Raw genomic sequence first — 22,367 nt, 5'->3', positions numbered from 1 at the left:
CAATTAATTCGCGTAAACGTATAATGTATGCGCGCTGTTGCAGCTCTCTTTCGATGTTATACTATATATATGTACTGTACGCAAGTGTATAATGTATACATTGATACACGTATTATACAGATAGGTACGCATTAGCCATATACATTTATAAATATATAGATGTATAATATTGTAGTGCTCACACACGTATGTGTACGGTACATTGAATGCGGTTTCCTCGTTTATTTTATTCTTTTTTGTTATTTGGTTTTTGTTCTAACGCGTGGGCTGGTCCCACGGGAAAACGACGATTCGGACGGAGAAAAAAAATTTTATGTATAAATAAAACGTCGAACGGCATCGATACGAACCGTTTTTGTTTTTTTATTGTCTGGCTATTCGTACAATATGACGTGATTACTACATTTGAATGTAATCGTAATAATGTCGTAAATGTCTACAAAGACGCCCCTTCCCTTCCACTCGATTTTTGGGATGTTGGCCGATCGACTCTAAAACAGAGTACGCGTGCACATCGCACACCGTATACCGTCAAATATTATTAATATTATTATCTATATACAAACGAGTTATCACAATATGAGTATTAAGTCTTATTATAGGTAGGTGTTAGGCAAAATCACGACAAATCTATCCAATAATAGTATGTTAAAACTTCTCTATTATATAATATAATATTATGGTTCAATTTAATTGAATAAACCAATCACAATTCACTGAATAATGTTTTAGCCTTTTGGGGACAAGCTCACTATTTTTCGTCAAATATTTAGTGATTGGCCATGCAACCAGGCAATACCATGTTATTACCTACCTTTATTAAATCAGCTTAGATGACTTGTCTCCTTAGCAGATAGACTGATAGACAATAATGTTATCAGCTTATTATTATTACGAAATTTGATCAATTAACACGATTGTATTTGATAAATGGTAATTATACATAATAATAATTTTTTTTTTTTACAAAATGTAAAGGTTATTGTTGAATTAGCTTGTTGTATAAATAACTATGTGTTTTGTGTCAAACTGCAATATTGGGCACTATATACCCGTCTATGAATAATAAATAAATAAATAATATCCGATAACAAATATAATCGTAAAAAATAATATGATTTTGACGTTTAGGTAAACCGCGTCTCGACGAAACGTAATAATTATTGTTGTCTAAAAAAACATAGGTTTCACATTATTTCATCTTTGCGTTTATTATAATATGAAATACTTTCCATGGAATATTCTGGTTTCGTGGTCAAACTGATATTTATAATATTATATATATTATATCTTTATTTGAAATCCGAATAAAACGTAACCGTGGATCTAGGAAACATATTATCATGTAATCCTATAAGCGTCATCGACGAGCTCGTGTGGTGCCTACATAAAGTACAAAATGTAATAAATAGTGTCTATTAATTTCGCATATTCCATATTATTTATATATATTTTTATACGGCACGCGAAACCAAATATGTATAGGTATGTCTAGTGTCTACGCCTCTACGGTTTTTGTATAAAACGTTATTAAATTTATTTACGATAGTTTAAAAAAATACATATAATTTATTAAATATCATCGTTTAAGATTTACCAAAATTTTGGCACGATTTCAATTTAAAAAAAAAAAATTAATATTGTAATATGTAGTTGGAATTTTATCAACTACGTTAGAATACAGTGAAAAACAAAATTGCTAAAAAATTATATTAAAAGCAACCATCATTCTCAACATTTTTACACGTTTAATAATTTTCTAGGTGTCATTTCGAAAAAAAAAGATGGACGAAACGTGAACACTTTAAGAAGAATTGAATTTATAATTCTTGGTACCTATATTAATTCATACACTCAAATAAAACGCGATGTGGAAGTTACATATTTTTTTAATATTCAAATGAGTTAGTTTGAAATATTGAGAAAATGAAATATTTAGAGTAAAAAAAAAATATATAGTTAATTTCCAAATGAATATTCGAGAAGTTTCAATAATAAATAATTCAAGTTTGGACTTTTAAGTTCCTAAGAAGAACATAAATCATCAAGAAAACGTATTAATTATTATAGTACCTACATATTAGGAAAACTTCTGAACAACGATGTTTACTCAAACCGTAACCTACCTATATGTATATTATAAGCTATTATTAAATCTAAAGGTAAATGTTGTCAATTCAGTGAGGACATGTCTAGGTTTGCATGCTATCGTTCCATCGAAATCTTAAATAATGATGATAATAATTAACATGTAAACGTTAAGACGTCGAGTAGTTAAAATAAATAGTAAAATTACACATTTTTTAATTCGTATTTATATAATCAATACCAGATGAGTATAACGTAGATTGGTTTTAACAAAATGTATAATATTATACGTATTATACAATTAATCGGCGCCAGTTGCAGTCATAGATTTTAATCTATGGCCATTTATAATATGACTATACAACATTTTATTTTAAATAGAATTGACTTGCCGACTACGGTCAACTGACGTGTAGTATGCAGTGGACACAATTCGTCTTGTCACTATTATTTGTTGTAATTCGTTACACGCAGGATTGTAAATTAATCATCAATCTATATATATATATATATATATATATATATATATAATATTATTTTAATAACGATTTATAATTAATTATTAATCTTTGCAAGATGATTGTTTTGTATTGTATTCCGCCCATGTAATTTACTGTAGGTAGGTAGTAATAGATAATTATTTTTAATTCTAATAATTAAATCATTAATTTTATTTTATTTGTACATAAAATATAAAACGATGTGTTAACTTTTTAGATCTTTTTCGGTGTTTAGAAGGGTGAATGAGAGGTTCATGAAATTCCTATTATTTCATAATAATTGTATGTAATAATTTTGATAATTTGGATAACATTTGGTGTCTTTTTCACTCTAATATTAAGCTTTATATTATAAGGTACCCATTTAATATAATATATATATAAATATATATATTATATTAAATATTTTGTTAATTTATATTCGATACCACAAATATTGGTCCTGGACACAAACCCGATCAAATAATTTTTACATCAATATTGTAGTTGATATTAGATTCAATTATGTAATTACAACAAAATTTAACTATTTGTTTGACTTACATAAAATAGCAGTCATAAATATAAATATATATATATATATATTTTTACATATCATATTTAATGTGATTGCAATCACTAAAATTATGAGTACTTGTATTTATCGGTTCTATATGATTTCCGTGGAAAAATCATCGATAAATTGCTCCGTATTCGATTTTTTGGATCTTTCTCATTTATTCAATACAAGAATAGTATTTGCATATTTCCCAGTACAACAATTGTTATCAAATGGTAACGCATGCAGATCAAAATCGTCACAATCGTCTATACGATTAAAAGACGGTTAAATATTGTTAATTATAATTTGAAAATTTTTTTTAAATTTAAAAATACCTACCTAGTTTAGTTGTATTATCTGATTGTCTTGAGTTTTGCTGCAAATTAAAACAAAGATTATTGCAATAAAATTTGTAATAATACAATTTATTTGGGTATAATAAAATAAATTAAAAACCTTTTGTTACTTGTACTCGTTTAGAAAAAAAACGTGTATTAAGCGATGTCATTGCAAAAATAAAAAGTTTGGAATAAAAATGTTCAAATGATAAATTTAGTCGAAAATAAATACTTTTTTTTTATTAGAATTAAGCCTCGGCAACTATGGCCATTGGCAACAATGGGTTTAAATCTAAATTATTTACAAGTTATATAATTTACATCTTAAATACTATTGATAACGTTGGACTTAGTAATAAAGGTTATTAAAATAAATAATATATTATCCTTAGACTTCACATTTTATAACTGAAAGAGAATACATTTTTACTTCTTTATTTGTTATGTAAAAATGCTATGTATTATCTTTATTGGAATACTTTTTTTTCGATCATTTTTAGGTTTTATACTTAGTAGCTTATTATTTTGTTTCGAAATTGGATTATGATTTAAAATAATTTATACATTTCACTCAGATTTGATGATGAATACAAAAATCAAATTCGTAACCAGACAAAGTATAAGCTATACTTGATGTATAATTAAGTAAGTAATGCAATGTTCAATTGACAATATTCAAAAATAATTATACAGTCACATTAATTATGATTAAATACTAAAATAATAATAATAAAGTATATATATAATACAATATATGTATTTCTGCACAGCGAATATAGCGTAAGACGCCTGATTTAAGGTTTGTTCATTTTGCTTATATTTTAAAAATGTGATTTTAAACGATTACTATTTTTAAACGTCTGTCAATTTGCAGGTCAATGTAGTTTCTTGCTTTCTTGTATTCCGTTACAGAAGCCAATGTATGACTTAAACTCAATGGTATATGTTCGACATTCCTGTAGGTGACAGTCTCATTAAACACTAGTAAAGGGTTTGTAAAAATAGAGTCGTGGGGAACTTTTCTATCAAGTTACTCTCGACGTAGTTCATGTCATTGGTTGAAATGACATACGTACAAAAGACTACATTAAATATAAATAATATTTGTTTGTGTGGTATCAGTTTCACCAACTAATTATAAATTTACTTTGGTGTTGTAAATATTAATTTATTTTCACCGAGAAGTATTATACACGAAACTTTAACGGTGTTCTTTATAAAACTTTTATACACAAAACAAATAGGTATTTTCAATAAAGCATCTAAAACTAATATTATTCATATTTTTTGATCTACCTCGTAAATTCAGATTTCTTCATTTTTTTTTTTATATGATTAGTTTACATAACGCCGTCAAAGTAAAGTTAGTATAAGCTGAAGTCAGGATAAAATAATTCAAAATTATTCAAAAAAAAGTCTATTTGAGTGGCCATTAAATTGATTGTGTGTTTGAAATTATAAATATTTCATTAATTTACCGTAGCAAAAAGAGTAGTTATATAGTTATATATTTGCTACCTTGACATTAACACTTGATTATGCAGGGGTGATTGTACATGTTAAAGTACAGTAGATGGTGATTACCATATATTAAAAATATTAATACATCGATAGTAAAAATATAAAAAATGTATTAGGTAATATTTATTTACCCGTTTGTTGACGTTGTGGTTGTGTTCGTTTCTTTGCAACTAGGATCATTTAATAATTTCCCGCCAGCTGGAATAACATGCCAAACCGGAAGCATTTGTGCCTGAGTACAATATAAGTGCACTTAATACTCAATTTTTCTCGATTTCCCTATACGTACCAAGTCGCTGTCGGGTTCAGTGGTTCTACGAATCGCGTGGTGTTTCTGCTCGAATGAATCCAATTTGTTTTTCCATTCGTTTGTGCGTTCCATATAATCCCGATACACCACATCAGTAATCTTGGCCTTATTTTTGTCTGATGAGAGAGGGTTGTGTGTCATATACTACGCGTACTAACAAGACATGTTAGAGACTACTGCCTCCAATATTAAAACTTACCCAAATTAGTTTTTGATAGTATTTTTTCAGAATGTGATAATCTGTCTGTCAATAGTAAATCTTCATCTGTTGTAAGAATTGAATTTTGTATTTCTAAACCATTTAACGTCGTTTATATTAGATAGATTAGGTAAACCTAACGTAGGGCAATAGTTGTAAATTTAAAAATTACGCTATATAGTTAAAATTCATTTTATCCTTAACTATCAAATAATAGATCAAACCCAACTTATATTTTTGTATTAATTTTTATTATTTGTTCAGACATTAACAAGCTAATATTAAAATTCAGATATAATGAACAAATTCTTCTTATAAGTATATTAAGTTATATCCAACTCTAATTAATAGTTATTATTAAACGAAAACCGAATTTTATGTTGGTATACGAAAATTGACTATTCCAAAGAAAATTGCATAACTTAATTATATATTATTGTTTTGTTCAAATATTTGAATTATTGTACTCCTAAAATAATATAGGTACAATTCTCAACAAATTAGTTTGAAATACAACTGCAACTGAAGTTTCGTTCCGTAAATGGAAGTAGGTAGTACCGTGAAATTATTCACTTTGTTCATTTCCATTTAACTAAATGCGTTGAACTGCATTTTCGACAAATATTTCTCTTAAGTCTATTATTAATGTTTTTTAGAAATTCATATTGACTTCACTCTTCCTTTTCTATCAAAAGTTATCCGTTTTAAAACATTTTATATTGAAAATGTGCTCTTCAAGTACAACCAGTTTAGTGGGTGACTTTAAATTTGGAAGCAATGATAAATTGACAATTATTAATAAATGATAAGAGAAAAATATAACTTATTTAATTCAACAAAAATTTTTTAATATTTCATAAAATTTTTCTATTCTCAAAGATGGATCTTAAAAATACACGATATATGCATGACCATTGTGTCAAATAGGGTTCCATAAATGATGATTGATAAATCAAAATGTGAAATATAGGAGAAACCCACATATTTCATTAGTAAATAGACCATTATTATTAAAAATCTTAACGAAAACATTTAAAATAAACAATAATTTTTAGAATATTAAAATACGCATATATTTACCAGTATTTTTTCCAATAACATTTCGTAAACTCAGTAAATTTCCATTTGACTTAATTAAGTGATCGAGGTAAACGCGAATTGCAGTCATGACACCGATTCCGCCCAACATCATGAGTTCTAAAATATAAACATTATTTTAGTTAGTACATCGTGATTTAAATAAATGTCGTGATTTTTAATTTAAGCAACGGACTGACAAAAATTGCTAGTTGAACGTGTATCGACAACCCGCCAAACCAATTGGAGTGGTCGTCCGTCGTCTGTTTCGATACGGTCAAATCCAATAAGGACCCGTTGTCTTCGGCCGGACACGTGTGAGAGGACCACCAACTATAATAATTATCGGAGAAAAAATAAATTATCTGAACTTCGAGTAAGGTCTCTCGAAACAGACCTACGCCACACGCACTCACAAAGTTGAGTCAACTTTGCGTTTGTATTATTAATACATTTATTTTTTTAATGAAATATCATGTATAACATAATAATATAATACTCACTCGCCAGTAATATACGGTGCAATGTCTCTGGTGTACGCCTTGTCGAATATTTTTCGCAAACTAAACAAAAACAACGGATCCTTGCAAGCGTCCAATATATTTCGGAGGAAATTTCTTTTTACATCGCAGATACTCGTTTTGTACCACTGTTGTAGATTGCGAAATCGAATCACATCGTTTCCGCTCATAGATTCTAAGTGCACATTTGTCTTGTCCTCCTCTTGCTGCAACAGCAGCAGACTGTCGCCATTTCGACTTGTCATAGTTAATTGAATAATTTCTGTGTGTTTCGTGCGAGTGGATATCTAAACGTACTTCAGCTTAAGAGCAACAACCATAATTCACTAGAATAAAGTACAGAAAAAAAAAAAATAGAAGGAAATAACAAAAAATAAAATCAACTACGACGAAGCGCATTTCACATAGAAACTGAATGTTTAATTTATATTAGTCTTGAAATTAATTTATATACAAAAATATCAGCGAACGCACGCGCACCGCGTCGTTCAATTACTTTTTGTTTGATGTGATTAATTCTCTTGGGTCTAATAAGCTATTTCAACTTAGTCAAACGGTTCAAGCATAAAAATAGGACTGACAAATTGCTTTCGTTGTGCGCACGAGTATCCCATGCACTTGTGTCTAATAACGTTGATTTGTAACTGTACAAAGCAGTGTGATATACACTAATTGACGTGTGTCCGAATACCAACGTGCGAGGGTGATCTTGAGATATTATTTCGAACAAAAAATATAAATCTTAATAACAGTCACTGATCCGAATACCACGAAATTATATAATGTTTGAAAGTTATTAATAACTCTAATAAATCTTCGTTCAAAAAATTATCACGTATAATGTAATAAGTCTATACCTATCATCCTACGTTCAAAATTGTACAAGTTAAATGTGTTAAAAAAATATTAATGTTATAAAATTTGTTTCACAGCGAAAACAAACAATCCGGAAAAAAGCACTATTTTCTTTAAAAAGTATAATTATGTTTAAATTACCAACAAATACGACGTAAACTCGCGTTTTATAAACACTAAGTTGCAGGTGTGATTTCATAGTTTAGAAACGCTAAGTACCCTACTATACATACTTACTTCAAAAAAAGTACAATGTGCTATCGGGATATGTAATAAGTATGTGTTTGCTTTTGTTCATGCAAATGGCATGTGCTTTTCTGGCACATTACATAATATTACTACATTGTTGTACATCTAACTATATTACCATATAATATGACCGGAAACGTTTTAACTAACGTTTTACTTAAGGTTCAAATCCGTGTAATTTAGGTGAATAGACTGCTGTTTGATGTGTTTTTTTTATTTTACACGTGTATATTATAATATTATAGAAGGCACTCTTTATATATACGCAATACATAATTATTACAAACATTTGTTGTCGTTGCTAAATTATCATAGTGTAATTATTTATACGTTAATTTTATATAATTTTAATCATTTATGTGCATATTATTTTGATGATATTGATATTAAAGTGTTTGCCAAGTTTCTTAAAATAAAATTATATTTTACCAGGACTAAATATTAAGTCATTTTGATGATTAAAAAAAAAAAAGCTTTTATAAGATACCTTCCTAATTACATCGTCATTATTATAAATTTTAAGCCGATTGTAAAAGTGAAATATATGTCTTGAAACAATTTTTAGCGTTCTATTATTTCCCGGAAAAGCAGCGTTATTAATGTGAGCATGATAAGTTTGTCTTGTAATTCTTAGTTTTGATACACAAAAAGAGAAAGAAAATTTATTTTGTTTTTACTTTTGTCTTTACGGATAAAACGAAAAAAAAATACAAACGGAACATAAATAATACAATAACTAACTGCAGCAATAACGTCATGTAACTTGAAATTTGTTGGGCGATAAATTATTTGAGATATTATCAAAATACGTTCGTAATATCCTTTTTAACAACAAACGAATCGAAAAATAAAATAACATATATATATATATATATATTTTTAAGTCCTCATTGGTTTGTTTAAGTTTTTTTTTCTTTTTTCTCTGTGAGCAGTGGTGATCCGATTTCTCAACGAATTATTAATGTACGGAATAACGAAGTCTCTGTGGTCACATTATCATATTATTATGTCTCACTAAGATGCACGTGGATGTCGTCTCAAACAACATGACCTAAACAAACACGACATTAACAATAACAATAACAACAACAACAACAAAGACTATATGTCAAGGATATCCGTCACAGCACCCTCCATCGGTGGGTTGGGCAGAAGGGAAGAAGGGGGTGAAGAACATTAACATTTGGTACGGCATCGACTATTGAAAACACCGCAAAGTCGCCGTGATTCGCGAGTGGGTGGTTAACGGTTTCCTATTAGTTAAACCTTGCAGTAGAGGTAGTGAACACGTCAAGAAACTTATGGCGGTAATCGAATAATGCGGTGGCACTCAAAACGGAACGTTCGGCGACGATTAAGACCTATATAATCCACCGGAATAACGCCGACCCGCACACACCCGCCTCATAGCCCATACGCACGACCCACAGCTGCTGCAGCTTCGCCTTGGGAGTTTCTTCGCGTTCACTTTATTATTAAACGCTGTTCGAGACGAACGCGAAACTTTTCCGGAGTATGTGTCAATTTACGGCGCTGCGCTGTTGGTACCATCACCGCACCCGCCACCCATCACCCACCGCCGCGCCCTTAACGCGTGCTAAACAATAATACATATGTTTTCGTCAGTGACGGGACCCATTAGGCTAATGGAACCTCCTCGTCGTCATCGTCGTCGTCGTAGTCGTCGTCGTGTATACCTTTTTCGTTTAATGTAACTCGGGTGTATTTTTAAACGGTTTACTGTGCAGCGCGGAATGCACCGCCGCCGTGTTAAGTGCAAAGTTTCTGGGAGACTTGACGTCCCCCCCACGTCGTACTACGGGTTAGGTATACCTATATTATTATATCGCTGTAGCCCAGCAGATAGTGACGCGCGCGCGTATTTAGTTTGAAATAGAAACAAATCGTATCAATTCCATCTGCTTTCGACGTCCGATCGTCACACGGTATACCTATACGCATATATATTTAAATATAATGTTCGTCCAACAGAGCGGCGAGCCAAACAAAAAGAACTCCGCCGAGAGTATAATAATTTAAAAATATTTATACCTACTCGATAATTTAAATATTTTGATTGAAATTATCGAATTATTATTCTATTACAGTCGTGTATACGGTAATTTATCGAAAAAACATCGAATGAATAATGCAATGTTAAATTGTTGTCTAACTTGTTTAGAAACTAAATTTTGTTTAAAAAACAAATTATGTTCGAAATATGCAAATCGTACGCAATAGGTACGTACTCAATTTAATTTAAAAACGCATAAACTATATTACCTGCCTATATACTGTATCTAAATAGGCGATCCAAAGAAACAAATGTCGTACGAAATCTTTAAACAACAATAATGCTTACTCTACACATGAACGCAGTGACGGGAGTATAATTTTTTCTACGACACTGTCTCGACAAAATTCGTTTTATCTTCACGTAACCAACATTATGTTACTTTGTGTGCAGTCCAAAAATCATTAATCCAAGGATTACTGTGAAATGAATGTATTATGCACAGGACTGTTGCCAGATATGATTATATATGTATAAAAATATATATATATATTTAGCCGGTACCTACGTTAGATAATAAGAGCGAAATAACTATAATTAATATGAGCTATTATAGTAAATTAGTAATTATTTATGCGCAGTGACAGTTTTCGTAAATAATAATATAATAATAGATATGACATAAGAAGGAATCGTTAAAATGTAAAATATAATAAAATAATATTATTGTGTCCCAATTATTAAATTTCAATCAAATTTGAGATTTCATGTCTCAAACACCGGATCCTGGAACTGGTATTATTTCGAACATTTTATGCTCGCCGATTGTTCGAGAGATATAACCGTTTGGTCCTTTGCCGGACTTTAAATTGGTCGTTCCCTGAAATAGCCCCGCGCATTGACGACTAAAACTGTTCAAACACAAAGGCAACAAGATTAGGTGGGTAACAATAAAATAACCCCATCCCATTTGCGAGATTCCGACGTCGTAAAGGAGCTGAAGGGTCGTCGTTTCCAGGCACGTATAAACATTATTTGGTTATAGTTCCATTATACGTTTGATACACTACAAATTGGTAAATATTATTTTGTTAATTTTCCATAAAGAAAATAAACGATTGGCGTTATCGTTGCAGAACGACGTTTGGCCAACTACAGCTGCGGTCGTCGAGAAACGCTGCAAAAACAGTATTTACGACATAGCTAGGTGTACTTATATGTATACATATATATATATATATATATATATATATATAAGTATATAATATAACAAATAAAGTATCTATAAAACTGAAACACAATAATACTTTACGTAATACGTAGTACGAGTTGTTTGCAGTCTTTAGAGCACACACGAGGATAATGTTCCTATTTTTTTTTTTTTTATCGAAATAGAATTTATCTCGATGTATTTTATATTAAAACGCCGTTATTCAACGAACGACGACTATAATATAAGTTGTAATTATTATTCAATACTATTTGAATAGTAATAGTTAATGTCGAAGAAAAAGCATTATTTATATTTCATAATTTTACAAAATAATTATTTTTTTCAAGGATTAGTCTACTTTTTGTATTATCGTCTTACTCTCCAGACTCATGAAAAATGATGCAATTTTTTTTTTAAATTCTGTTCACCTAATTTTTCATTAGTTGCATGCAATTTAGTGACAAATCGAACGATGACAATATAACGGTATCATAGTATTTTAATAGCTTATTTCAATATTATATTCCTTTACAAAGTTGGTACAGTGATTATGATATGAAACCTGCGGTGATTGGCTGATCTTACCTCGAAGTCGTTCGAAACGAAACAAAAAATACACAAGATCTAAATAACACTAAATAATATACTACAACCATTGAGATGTATACTGTCAGTATAATAATAACAACATCATTGTCTTATTTTCAGCGGATTTCGGAGACGGTCTTGAAAAACCACTTGAGAAATTTTAGAAGGACTTCGTCCTCGTTATCTGAAGCCGGTAGTCGCTATGAGCGCCTATATCACCATCGCATATAGAGTACCTACCCATGTATATACAGAGAGAGTGAGGGAGAGGGGGTACAAAACCCGGTCGCCAACTTACTACAGACCAACGTATAGGTATATAAAATATTGTATACATATATATTATACAACGAGTTTGTTTGCTCATAGGTATATATAGATACGTAGTATATAGTTGCGGATAATGAAACCCCTATATCAATGTCACCGGGGCCCTCATATATATATATATATTATATTGTCCTATATATACCACCGCAATCGCCGCCGCTGCCTCCATCGGTTACCCGACACTCGTACGCACGATATTTACTCTATACGAAATTAAAAACCCCAATGCCAAAACTCGTTGTGTTGCCCCCCCGTTCGAGTACTTTACTTTACGCGACTTATTGTTTCCGCGTGTATAGGCGGATCGACAACAAAAAAAAGACCTATATACTCTTTTGATAAATCGTTTCCAAACCGGAATTCAACGCCCCTTCGGCGGAAGGGTGCACTGCACACATGCACAATGTTCAGGTCGATAATGACGTCAAAAAAATAAAAATATATGTATAATAACACAAGTGGATTGTAAGCCCTAGCGTTAAGCGCCCGAGATTTAATGTTCAAAGACTTAAAATTTTAAACACGAATAATTAACGAGACAAATTGTTAGTAATAAGCAGCGTTTTGTTTAATGAAATGTCGGTCATGTGTAGGTATTATAAGTACGTCGTACGAGTAGTATGCTAGTAGATAATTATTTTCCTCTGAATGGAAAATATAGTATCATAGATATGTTTTTGGGTACAGCGTGCAGTGGAAAAATATCTAGTAGCATACTAAAGTTTGATAGGAATTATTTCTGTTTTTGTTCTTAGTGCTGATTTGCATTTCTATGGTAAATAATAAACAAAAGAGCTACGACGACTGGTTATGAAAAAAGTTATATTTTTTAAGTTGTGGAATAAAATACCTATCCATTTCAATTTAATAAAAAAAAACATACTATGCATTAATAGAGTGTTTGCAGTACACGGCCAACTATGCAATAATAATTTAAGTTCTTAGACATACTAAACATTTTAATTTTCAAGTCATAATCTTATAACACTGGTGCGGATGATTGTTCTTCGAAACAAACGGACGGTCGCATTGAACACAATTCGAATTATCGTAAAATATATAAAAATATTCCGTGAATAATGTGATAAATACGCGTAACGCGTACGTTATTCATCTTTTGTGCGCTCGTGATTTTCCGCAATGATAAATCAATATCAAATTATGCATTCGGGCGAACACCGCGGCGAAGGGTGAAAAATTGTGGTCCGGTGAATTTCGTACGGTTCGAAGGCACGAATCGCGGGGTGTAAGCGATATCATAGCGACAGTCGGCTGTTGTCGCTTTGGGGAGGTGCTAAAAATTGAAAAATTGAAAATAATAATAATAAACGGAAGGGCGTACGTAATGATAATATGATATATATAATATATATATAGAAACCCCGCAGTGGTACAGAACAACGGGGGAAAAAAAACCCCCGAAAATTGTACGCACACGACGAGGGGCTCTGCAAACGTACAACGTCATATATATCTACATACAACATACGTAGGGTGCTGCACGTGCAGCAGCAGACTCTTGCCTACCCGACCCTGCGCGGCCCCCACGGTGTGTTTGGACACCTACGGCGAGCCGAAAATCGAGAGGATTAAAAACGCTCGTCCATTTATCACCCGTTACCCCGAATGACCTTATTGACGGACGATTGCGTATAAAATATTATGTTATATATTATAATGCGCCCGCGATAGGCACGACGACAACAACAACAACAGTACGTCATATACATATATATATTAATATATTTAACCGTACAAAGCACAGTAATGTACACTCACTCGGCCAGACATATCCGTTAGGTGTACCTATACATAATAATAATATATGTGCTTATATCGTATACAATAATATATCATGCGACTATATATGTTATTAAACCCTGTAGCAACAGCTACGATGTAGCACGTCTTCGCACGTTTAGTATAAGATTTGAGAAACCCAAAACTATTTGTGACAGCTGCAGCAGGGATCGTATAGCTGTATAGGTAATATATTATTATTGTCAACGTGACAGTAGTAAGAAATATAATAATATAAAGAACGGTTATTGGAAATAACGAAAATATATATCATAACACCTTCGATGCAGTAACGGTCGTGGTTTGTATGATGTGACAATATAATGTACATATATATACTGATACGACGATGGTGATGTACCCGCGACTACGCTGTTTACAACAAAAGGTTTTTAAGGGTTAAATGAAATCGTATTCCTCGTTGATTATCATAATACATTATTTGTCGAGCAATCTATTCGAGGGTTTCCGTTTTTCATCGCTTTTTCCAAGACTTCCGCTGCAGTACGTATATTATGTATATTATTCTCATGATAATGTAATTTATTATCGCACTCACTCGTTCACCTCGTTTACCTCTTCAGACAGAAAAATAAAAAAACCTCCACCGATGCTTGAGCGTATCTGTGCATGTTCTCCTCCTCCTGCACGGTTCCGCGTTCTTTCCGTATTCCGACTGTAGAGACTTTTTCCGCGAACATTTTGATCTTCCGTATATCCGCTGTCGAAGCGAAAAGGAGAAGCGTAAAACCTCATTTCTATACCCGGGTAATCGAAAACGTAGAAATTGCGTGTGAAAACTATTCGATTCAAGCCCACAATCCCGCAAGAAGAGTTATAACCGTAAAAATAAAAACTGTTTTTCTGTTGGCGATGGCGTAGATCTAAATCCTTCTCCATACTGGAGCAAAACGTAAACGACACAGTGTCTGTACGATGAGAATTAGCCGACGAGCAGTGCAGAAGAAGGTATTGTAAATATTATATATTATATCTGCAAGCCTCTCGAGTAGGTATATTATTATTATTATTATAGTGATTCTGCTGCGGTTACGAGTTTCAGTAAAAAAGAAACTGGAAAATCGGCATTTTCATCGTAGTAAAAAAAACAAACTAAATTTTGTCGTCCACCGCCACCCCGAGATAATCGAGTATAATAATAATAGTAATATGTGGGTTTTTTGATGACTTCGGTCGCCTCGTGTCGGAGTAATAAAAAAATAAATAAATAACCGTTTAGCGTAAATTGAGCAAATTGCTAATAAAATATTATCGTTTTGCGCGCAGGTCGAAGACGATACACATATTATACATACAGTTATAATAACCTATAAGGCCATAATACTGACTATAATACTATAATACAGTATAAATGTACGGTAAAGTAAATAATAAATACAACTATATCACGTAACACCAGTTTTAATAATAACAATAATAAGATTAAACTTAACAACTTCATAATAATATTATAGAAACACAGTGTATACGTGTTACGACTTTACGAGTATAGTATACATATATATATATATATATATATATAGTTATTATTTAACGTATGAAATATCTAAAAGACAAACATTTTCAGCTCTAAAAATATAGTTCGCACAATACATCGGATCGATTATCGATGTATCGGATTTTATTTTTACAGCTTATAAAATGTAGTGACTTTACAATATAGATTAAAATATACAAATAGATATAATAGCATTAGCAAAACTTAGAATATCACACAAAATGTAAACATTCGCTTAAAACTTATTGTATCAATTTTTAACCTATTTACAATTTATTATTTTGTAAAAATTAAGTTAACAATAATATGTATTTTAAAACGCCTATATAATAATAGACGTATTTGTTAGATAAAAGAAAAAAAATTTACAAATTATATTAGAATACCTGTACGAAGTTACACATCTCGTTATAGGTATAAGCTACCTATACTATTGTTGTTTATTATTATCAATACTATTGTTTGTATAGGTACTTTATAGACACAGTTTAGCGTTTAGTTTTATAATTTAATCATTATTATTTACTACAACTTCAGTACACAACTATTGTGTCTATATTGAATGTACATAAATTTATATATATATCCCACTCAACTATTGGATAGTATTACAAGAGATCAAGAAAAATTACCACAACTTCAAATGTCAATATTCAAATGTATATACGAGGTTCACAGATAGAACTGACTTTTGGAATAACTTTTCTTCAAATTTATATTTTTTTATTTTTTCACTAAGTGGCCCTAGCGCCACGTGTATTATTATACATAAAAAGTTATATTTTTATGTCTATTTTTAATACTGAAAATAAAAATTTTAATTCAATACAATCGTTTGGATAAATTCAAAAGAGCCTATTTGTGAATCTGATTGTAAGAACAATTTTTATGGTAAAAACTAAAAATATTTATATAAATTATAAATCAAGTAGCTTATGTTTTAGAATTATTTTAAAATTTAATATTTTTTTGGTTAAATTAATTTGGAACCTAATAACTTTTTTTTAAATATGATTTTTGAGAATTTTCTGACATGATTATATTTCTTAAAGTATTTATTTATCATATAATATTAACAATTTTTGTCTTACGTTAAAATTCGCATACTTTTTTTAGTCAGGTCTTTCCGTTACACACTGTATTCTTAGGTAGCTCGTTTTTCCTGTTTTTACTTCCGTTTTTGTCATTTGTAATTTGCTACGACATCATAATATTAAGTACGTAATTTTCGTACAATTTATTATATACCATATATAGGTGTAGGTAAATAGGTGTACTCACTGCTTATTATTATTCGCAATAAAATACGATTTTGCCATTTTTATCTAATGATACAATTTTTATGCGCCATCGTATCGTTTCATTTATAATATATTGAATGTACGTCGTCCACATAAAGGATTTAAATATTTTCAAAAAACTCATAACCATATAAATGTATGGTCATCACTGTCAAGCGCGTCATGTTCACCTGTGCAATTATACCTAGAACGTGTTACCTGTTTTTTGTAAATTATGTATTTTCGTTATTTTGTACTTTGACTACAACTTCAAACAGTTATCGCATGTATATTTTTTTTAATATAAGTAACAATTTGAATTATCTACTTATATAAATTAATAGTTAAAAATTATTACCAAATTTAACTGGTTGTTCTTAAATCTCCAGAGTAGTAGTGTGTCTATACATAATCAGTTTATACTTATAAATATACAAGTTAAAGGTAAGGTACTACCTTACACTCAATATACTAACTTATAAGGTACACATTGAGCTATGGGCGTTTTGTGTATTAAATAAAAAAATATATATTTATAAGATCTTTACATTGGGAAAATAATACATTATTGTTTTCAATATATTTGAGATAAATTAAAAATAAGCCACTTGAGTAATAATTATTTATGATAAATACAATATCGGATCATCCCATATGGTATATTATTAGATTAATCTTTTAGAAATAATCGTATTTGTAAATCTGTACAGAAAATACTAAATTAAGTAATTTAATAAAAAATAATTACCTTTTTCATTGTTTTTGAACATAATTTCGAAAACTCTACATTTGAATTTTTAAAATATATTACGTACTTATGTTGAGTACTTAGCGTGGCATATTATGTTATATATTGTCTAACTTCAAAAATGTTTTCCTTTACGTCAAACGTTTAATGTTTTTATATCAATTATTATTCTTTGTACCAAGTAAGTAAAAACGAAACGATACGCAATTAATTTTTATTAGACGTAATTCCGTTGTCTGAAGCATATTATATTATACACCAGGGAGAACAAATATTGTACGTAATCATTTCTGCTTCGGTAGTCGTAAATCCGTTTGCTACAAAAACCCATAAGAGAGGCACAATTTCCATTTTAAGTGGAAAAGAAGTGAAAATTTAGAGCAGTATTCTGCTAACGAACACGATATTTATTCGCGTGTAATTAAGTTTAATATTTCTACTAGAAAATAAAACATACATATTACAAAGTATATATTACAAATCTAGGTAGGTGCCTATGCATCATATTGTGTGTGTATGTTGAGGCCATGCGAATTGCACGTATTTAGAATCATAGTAATAATTATAATTATTCGAAATTATATACCTTTCCGGCACGCTGGATTACGAAACGCACGCGGCCTATAATTAAATACAATTTCGACATTTTATCCTTCCCGTCAGTCTCGAAAAAAAAACGAGAAAAAAACGAATCCGAAGGGGGTCGTTTAAAAAATAATAATAATAACGACAACAATACAATGACAAAAAAAAAATAAAAAAATTACCGAAAGTATAATGTAGACACAATACAAGATATTGTCGTGAATATTATGTAATAAATCATAGCGCAATTTTATTACGCCAACGTAACGGCCGGACTTTGTACGAGCGTGACAAAATGACGTATTTCATGCAAAGGACGATGATCATCAAAACCTTGTTTAAATGTTGGCCCATATCAAACTGTCGACCTCTCAGACGAGCAACGAATTTAACACTGTACACACTCTGATACTGCCATTGTGGCCGGATTACTGTGTTAATATAATAATAATAATAATATACGTTTGCGAATATTGTAAAAACTCTCAGATAACTGGATGGGAGGGAGGGATATTTAAGTTGTAAATTATAATAAAACATATTATATTTTATTAAAATAATTTATGGAAAATTCGAACGGAGTAATGTGTACCTACCTATATGTATATATATATATACCTACTATTAAATATTTTTTATATTATGTTATCAGTGATAGTCATAATTTGTTTTTATTGAACATTGTTTTGCACTATATCGGCGTAATATCTAACGATACAATGAGAGCTATTTACATAATTTAATTACCTTACAAAAAAAAATTCATTTTATTAAAATGTTTGAAAATGTATGTTTTTTGATGGGAAACAAAAAATAAAACGTACCTATTGAGCTATAAATGATTTACAATTTCAAAGGGAATATGTACATATAGTTTGTTGTATATAGGTAAACATACGTTACCTACCTGGATTGTGCATAAAAAAAGAAATGTAAACAAACAAAAACTGTTAATTGAATTACGTTGCCATAATTTACCGACGAGATATCCTTTGAAAATCTTTACCTTTAAATTCACCATGGGACAAGGCCACCCTTTCCAAAAACATCTCCGACTAAAGTGCATTTTAACGAAATACTTTTAGACTACCGTCAATGATTAATCACTAGCAAATATAAAGAACCTTTTGTTTAATTTTAATTAACCATTAAGTCAGTTTACAAATGATTGCAGTCATAGATTTATTACGTATTTTTTCCTTGCCGGAAAAATATAGTGCGTTTGCAAAATAATATAAAAAAGAGATAAAGAGAAAAAAAATAAAGAAAGATTAAGAGACAGATAGAAGGGAGGAGATAGAGATAGATAGAGAAAGAGAGAGAGAGAGAGTAAGAGTGAGTGAAATAGAAGTTTTACAAAGGGGCCAATTTTCCCTTGGAATAATGTTATCCGTCAAACGAAAAACTTTTCTTCTTTTTTTTTTTAATGTCAATTGTCATCTTCCAGTTTTCTCTTGTCATAGTGCGTCACCATGCCTAAAACTAATTTCATGAGTCAGAATGAAGAGAATTCAAAGGCCACATGACCGCTATAGCTTGCTGTACCAAAAAGTTTAGTTTCAATTAAAAAATAACTGACATTCGTAAACACAATATTTAGACGTCTTATTCATGCTATTTTTTCACTCTTGTTGGTGTACATACAAATTTGTATAGTTCTCGAAAGTTTTGAACAACTTTTCTGTAGTAAAATCGGACAGTTGAAAATGTTTTTGTGGTTTAATCCTCGAATAATATATTACACGAAACAGCAACTAGAAATACTTTTACCATTTCAATAGTTTTTATACAACTTACGAACAACTGCTGTTGTCAGTGTTTGAATCGGATAATATGGAGATGGAAAAGATGGTGGATGAAAGTATATATTATATAAAGTCACTATGTTTTATTGGTGGTGAATAATTTATGGAGATAGATTTACAAAAATGTCAACAAACAAAATGAAAAAAAAACTTATTATTATCTTATTATGTTGAACATAAAAAAATTTTTCATGAATATTGGTTTAATAATTTTTCAATCACATGCCATTAGGTGTGAGCTGTGCTCACCTGTGATTTATTTACCTAATATAAAATCGAAGGATTTAAGGTTTTTAATAATATAAAAGGTTTTTACAATAGTGTTTATGTACTGAAACTTCAAAAGAGATAAGATAATAATTATTGATGTTTCTAGGTCAAATCAAGTATGTGATCGATGACGCAATTCCACAAATGTATAGATTGTCGTAATGGCACCATAAAAGTATGAAGTATGAACAATATAATAATATATATTATTATAGGGTGGCAATGAACAAAATAAACTATATTTTATAAAGTTATCTAAGCGTTTTGATAGCTTATTTTATGATTAAATTGAAAAATTGAAGGAGCGTCCTGATTCATACTATTGTGTAGGTAGTCTGGAAACATAATAATATATTATATACCACACATTTCGCTATTTTAATATGATGTATAAAAAATTTAAAATTTAAAATTTGAACTGTATGTAATAAAATTTTTATCTGATGGTTATTACAATGAATTATTTAGTGGTTTTTTTTTCCAACCATTAAATAATAATATAATTATTGGTCTGATTTATTCATTTAACAATTCCTCGTTGCTTTGTTTCTTCATTTCTTGTTTGTAGAAAGTATTGAAAAACTTTAAAAAAGTTACTTTTTTTGCATAGATTTCTATTTGAAATAAATTTCGGACTCAAAATCCTTAGCAGTATGGTATTGAACATACCTAAAGAATAAAGAATTTAACGAAGATATTATAATAAACTAAGAAATATACACATACAAGAAGATTAATATTATTAGTAATGTTATTGAAACGTTTTAACAATAAAAAATTAATATGAAACATTTTAGAATTAAATATTTACACTTAAAATTAAATGGTTATAATAATTTACGACAGTTACTATAATATAGTGTTGCGAGACTTGCAACATTTTATTGTTGTAAACAGATTTTGATTTAAGTTTATTGTGTCGATAATAATTCTATCCAATAATAATTCTATATTAAATGATAAACTTCATTATTTAAGAATATTATAATTTAAGTACTAAATTTATTTATTAATGCATAAAAATATATATGTTATTCAATATCGTGTTTTTGCTTTGCAGTATATTATTATGATAGTGTCCAAGCCCCAAGGTGAATCATAATATTATATTTTCAAATAATTTTTTTTTTTAATGCGTACAACCACAAATATTATATCGTATATTATCCGATTTTTGTCACTTGAGAGCGAAACACAATGAGTATTTATTCGTATCACCATCATATCCATTGCCGTACGCGGCCTTGAGACGACTGCCGCCGCGGCAGAGCTCAGTTTTTCTGAATCCTTTTTTTTTTTTTTTGTAAACGTGATTTACTCATAATGGCGAAATCTCAGACTAATTATTGTTATTCGTGAAATCTACGGCGATCGCGTGGACTTTCGATGACCTTGGATCCAGATAACGCGCGTGAACTGCAGTCCAGCTCGCGGGAGATAAAAAACAATTCGCGACGAGGACGACTCACTCAAGGGGCTCCATACCACGTATAGATGACAGAGGTGAATATTATATTATTGTTATTATTATTATTATTATTATTATTATTATTATACATATATCGGCCGGTGCACGACGGAGGTGACAAAAAAATTCGATAAGACTATATCATCTTATTGTATTCGCGGCCTATCTCGTCGCACACACTCGCAATAACTCTAGAAGTACCTACAATACAAACATATGTTAAAATATATATGATATAAGCGTATATATAGATACGTTCACACTTATTCCTGTATAATAATATACTTGAAATAATTGCGTGATGATAAATTCAACCAAGTATTGTTGGTTTGCGGTAGGTGTGGTGGGAGGTTTCGCTGCGTGGCGGGAGGGTGAAATATTCAATACAACTTAACACTCCGGCCAAAGCGGATATGTCTCATCTCCTGGCACGCATATATATATATACATATATATATATATATATTTATACAACTAGGTAGGTAGGTACAACTCTTACGTGGGGCATAATATTATCACAAGCGTACGTGTAAGTATGCACGGGTAAG

At 30.3% G+C, this 22,367-nt stretch overlaps 1 protein-coding gene and 1 long non-coding RNA gene across 3 annotated transcripts in view; one reads left to right on the top strand and one right to left on the bottom strand.

Moving 5' to 3' along the window:
• Positions 1–3,088: 3,088 nt before the first annotated feature.
• On the bottom strand, positions 3,089–7,495 carry LOC107167592 (uncharacterized). 2 transcript variants are annotated; one of them, XM_089228992.1, is made up of 8 exons: positions 7,078–7,495; positions 6,771–6,907; positions 6,578–6,694; positions 5,498–5,590; positions 5,278–5,414; positions 5,120–5,220; positions 3,469–3,505; positions 3,089–3,395 (listed from the first exon to the last, which is right to left on the bottom strand). In XM_089228992.1, exons 1-7 carry the CDS (start codon positions 7,338–7,340, stop codon positions 3,469–3,471), a joined length of 885 nt encoding a protein of 294 aa, XP_089085118.1. In that variant the 5' UTR covers positions 7,341–7,495; the 3' UTR covers positions 3,089–3,395. The 2 variants fall into 2 exon arrangements, with proteins under 2 accessions (XP_089085118.1, XP_089085117.1); XM_089228991.1 differs by lacking the exons at positions 3,089–3,395; positions 3,469–3,505 and adding an exon at positions 4,167–4,423.
• Positions 7,496–21,647: 14,152 nt separating this feature from the next.
• Positions 21,648–22,367, top strand: part of LOC149055413 (uncharacterized) — a 38,730-nt gene continuing 38,010 nt past the window's right edge. Inside the window, exon 1 of the long non-coding RNA XR_016192180.1 lies at positions 21,648–21,854. This is a non-coding gene — a long non-coding RNA (uncharacterized LOC149055413). The remainder of the gene's footprint in view (positions 21,855–22,367) is intronic.

Source organism: Diuraphis noxia, unplaced genomic scaffold, assembly GCF_037042655.1.
Source record: "Diuraphis noxia isolate RWA-SAM2 unplaced genomic scaffold, SU_Dnox_SAM2 contig0005, whole genome shotgun sequence".
Classification (NCBI taxonomy): Eukaryota; Metazoa; Arthropoda; class Insecta; order Hemiptera; family Aphididae; genus Diuraphis; species Diuraphis noxia.
The sequence above is the reverse complement of the archived record's forward strand: the minus strand, read 5'-3'. Positions and strand labels throughout refer to the sequence as shown.

What these genes read in the sequence shown, in the direction of transcription:
- LOC107167592 (XM_089228991.1), bottom strand. Translation starts at nt 7,340, where the DNA reads ATGACAAGTCGAAATGGCGACAGTCTGCTGCTGTTGCAGCAAGAGGAG. An exon ending in TGTTATTGGAAAAAATACTG is followed by an intron (nt 5,591 to 6,577) that starts GTAAATATATGC and finishes TAAATGGTTTAG; the next exon opens with AAATACAAAATTCAATTCTT. An exon ending in ACTATCAAAAACTAATTTGG is followed by an intron (nt 5,415 to 5,497) that starts GTAAGTTTTAAT and finishes CTCTCTCATCAG; the next exon opens with ACAAAAATAAGGCCAAGATT.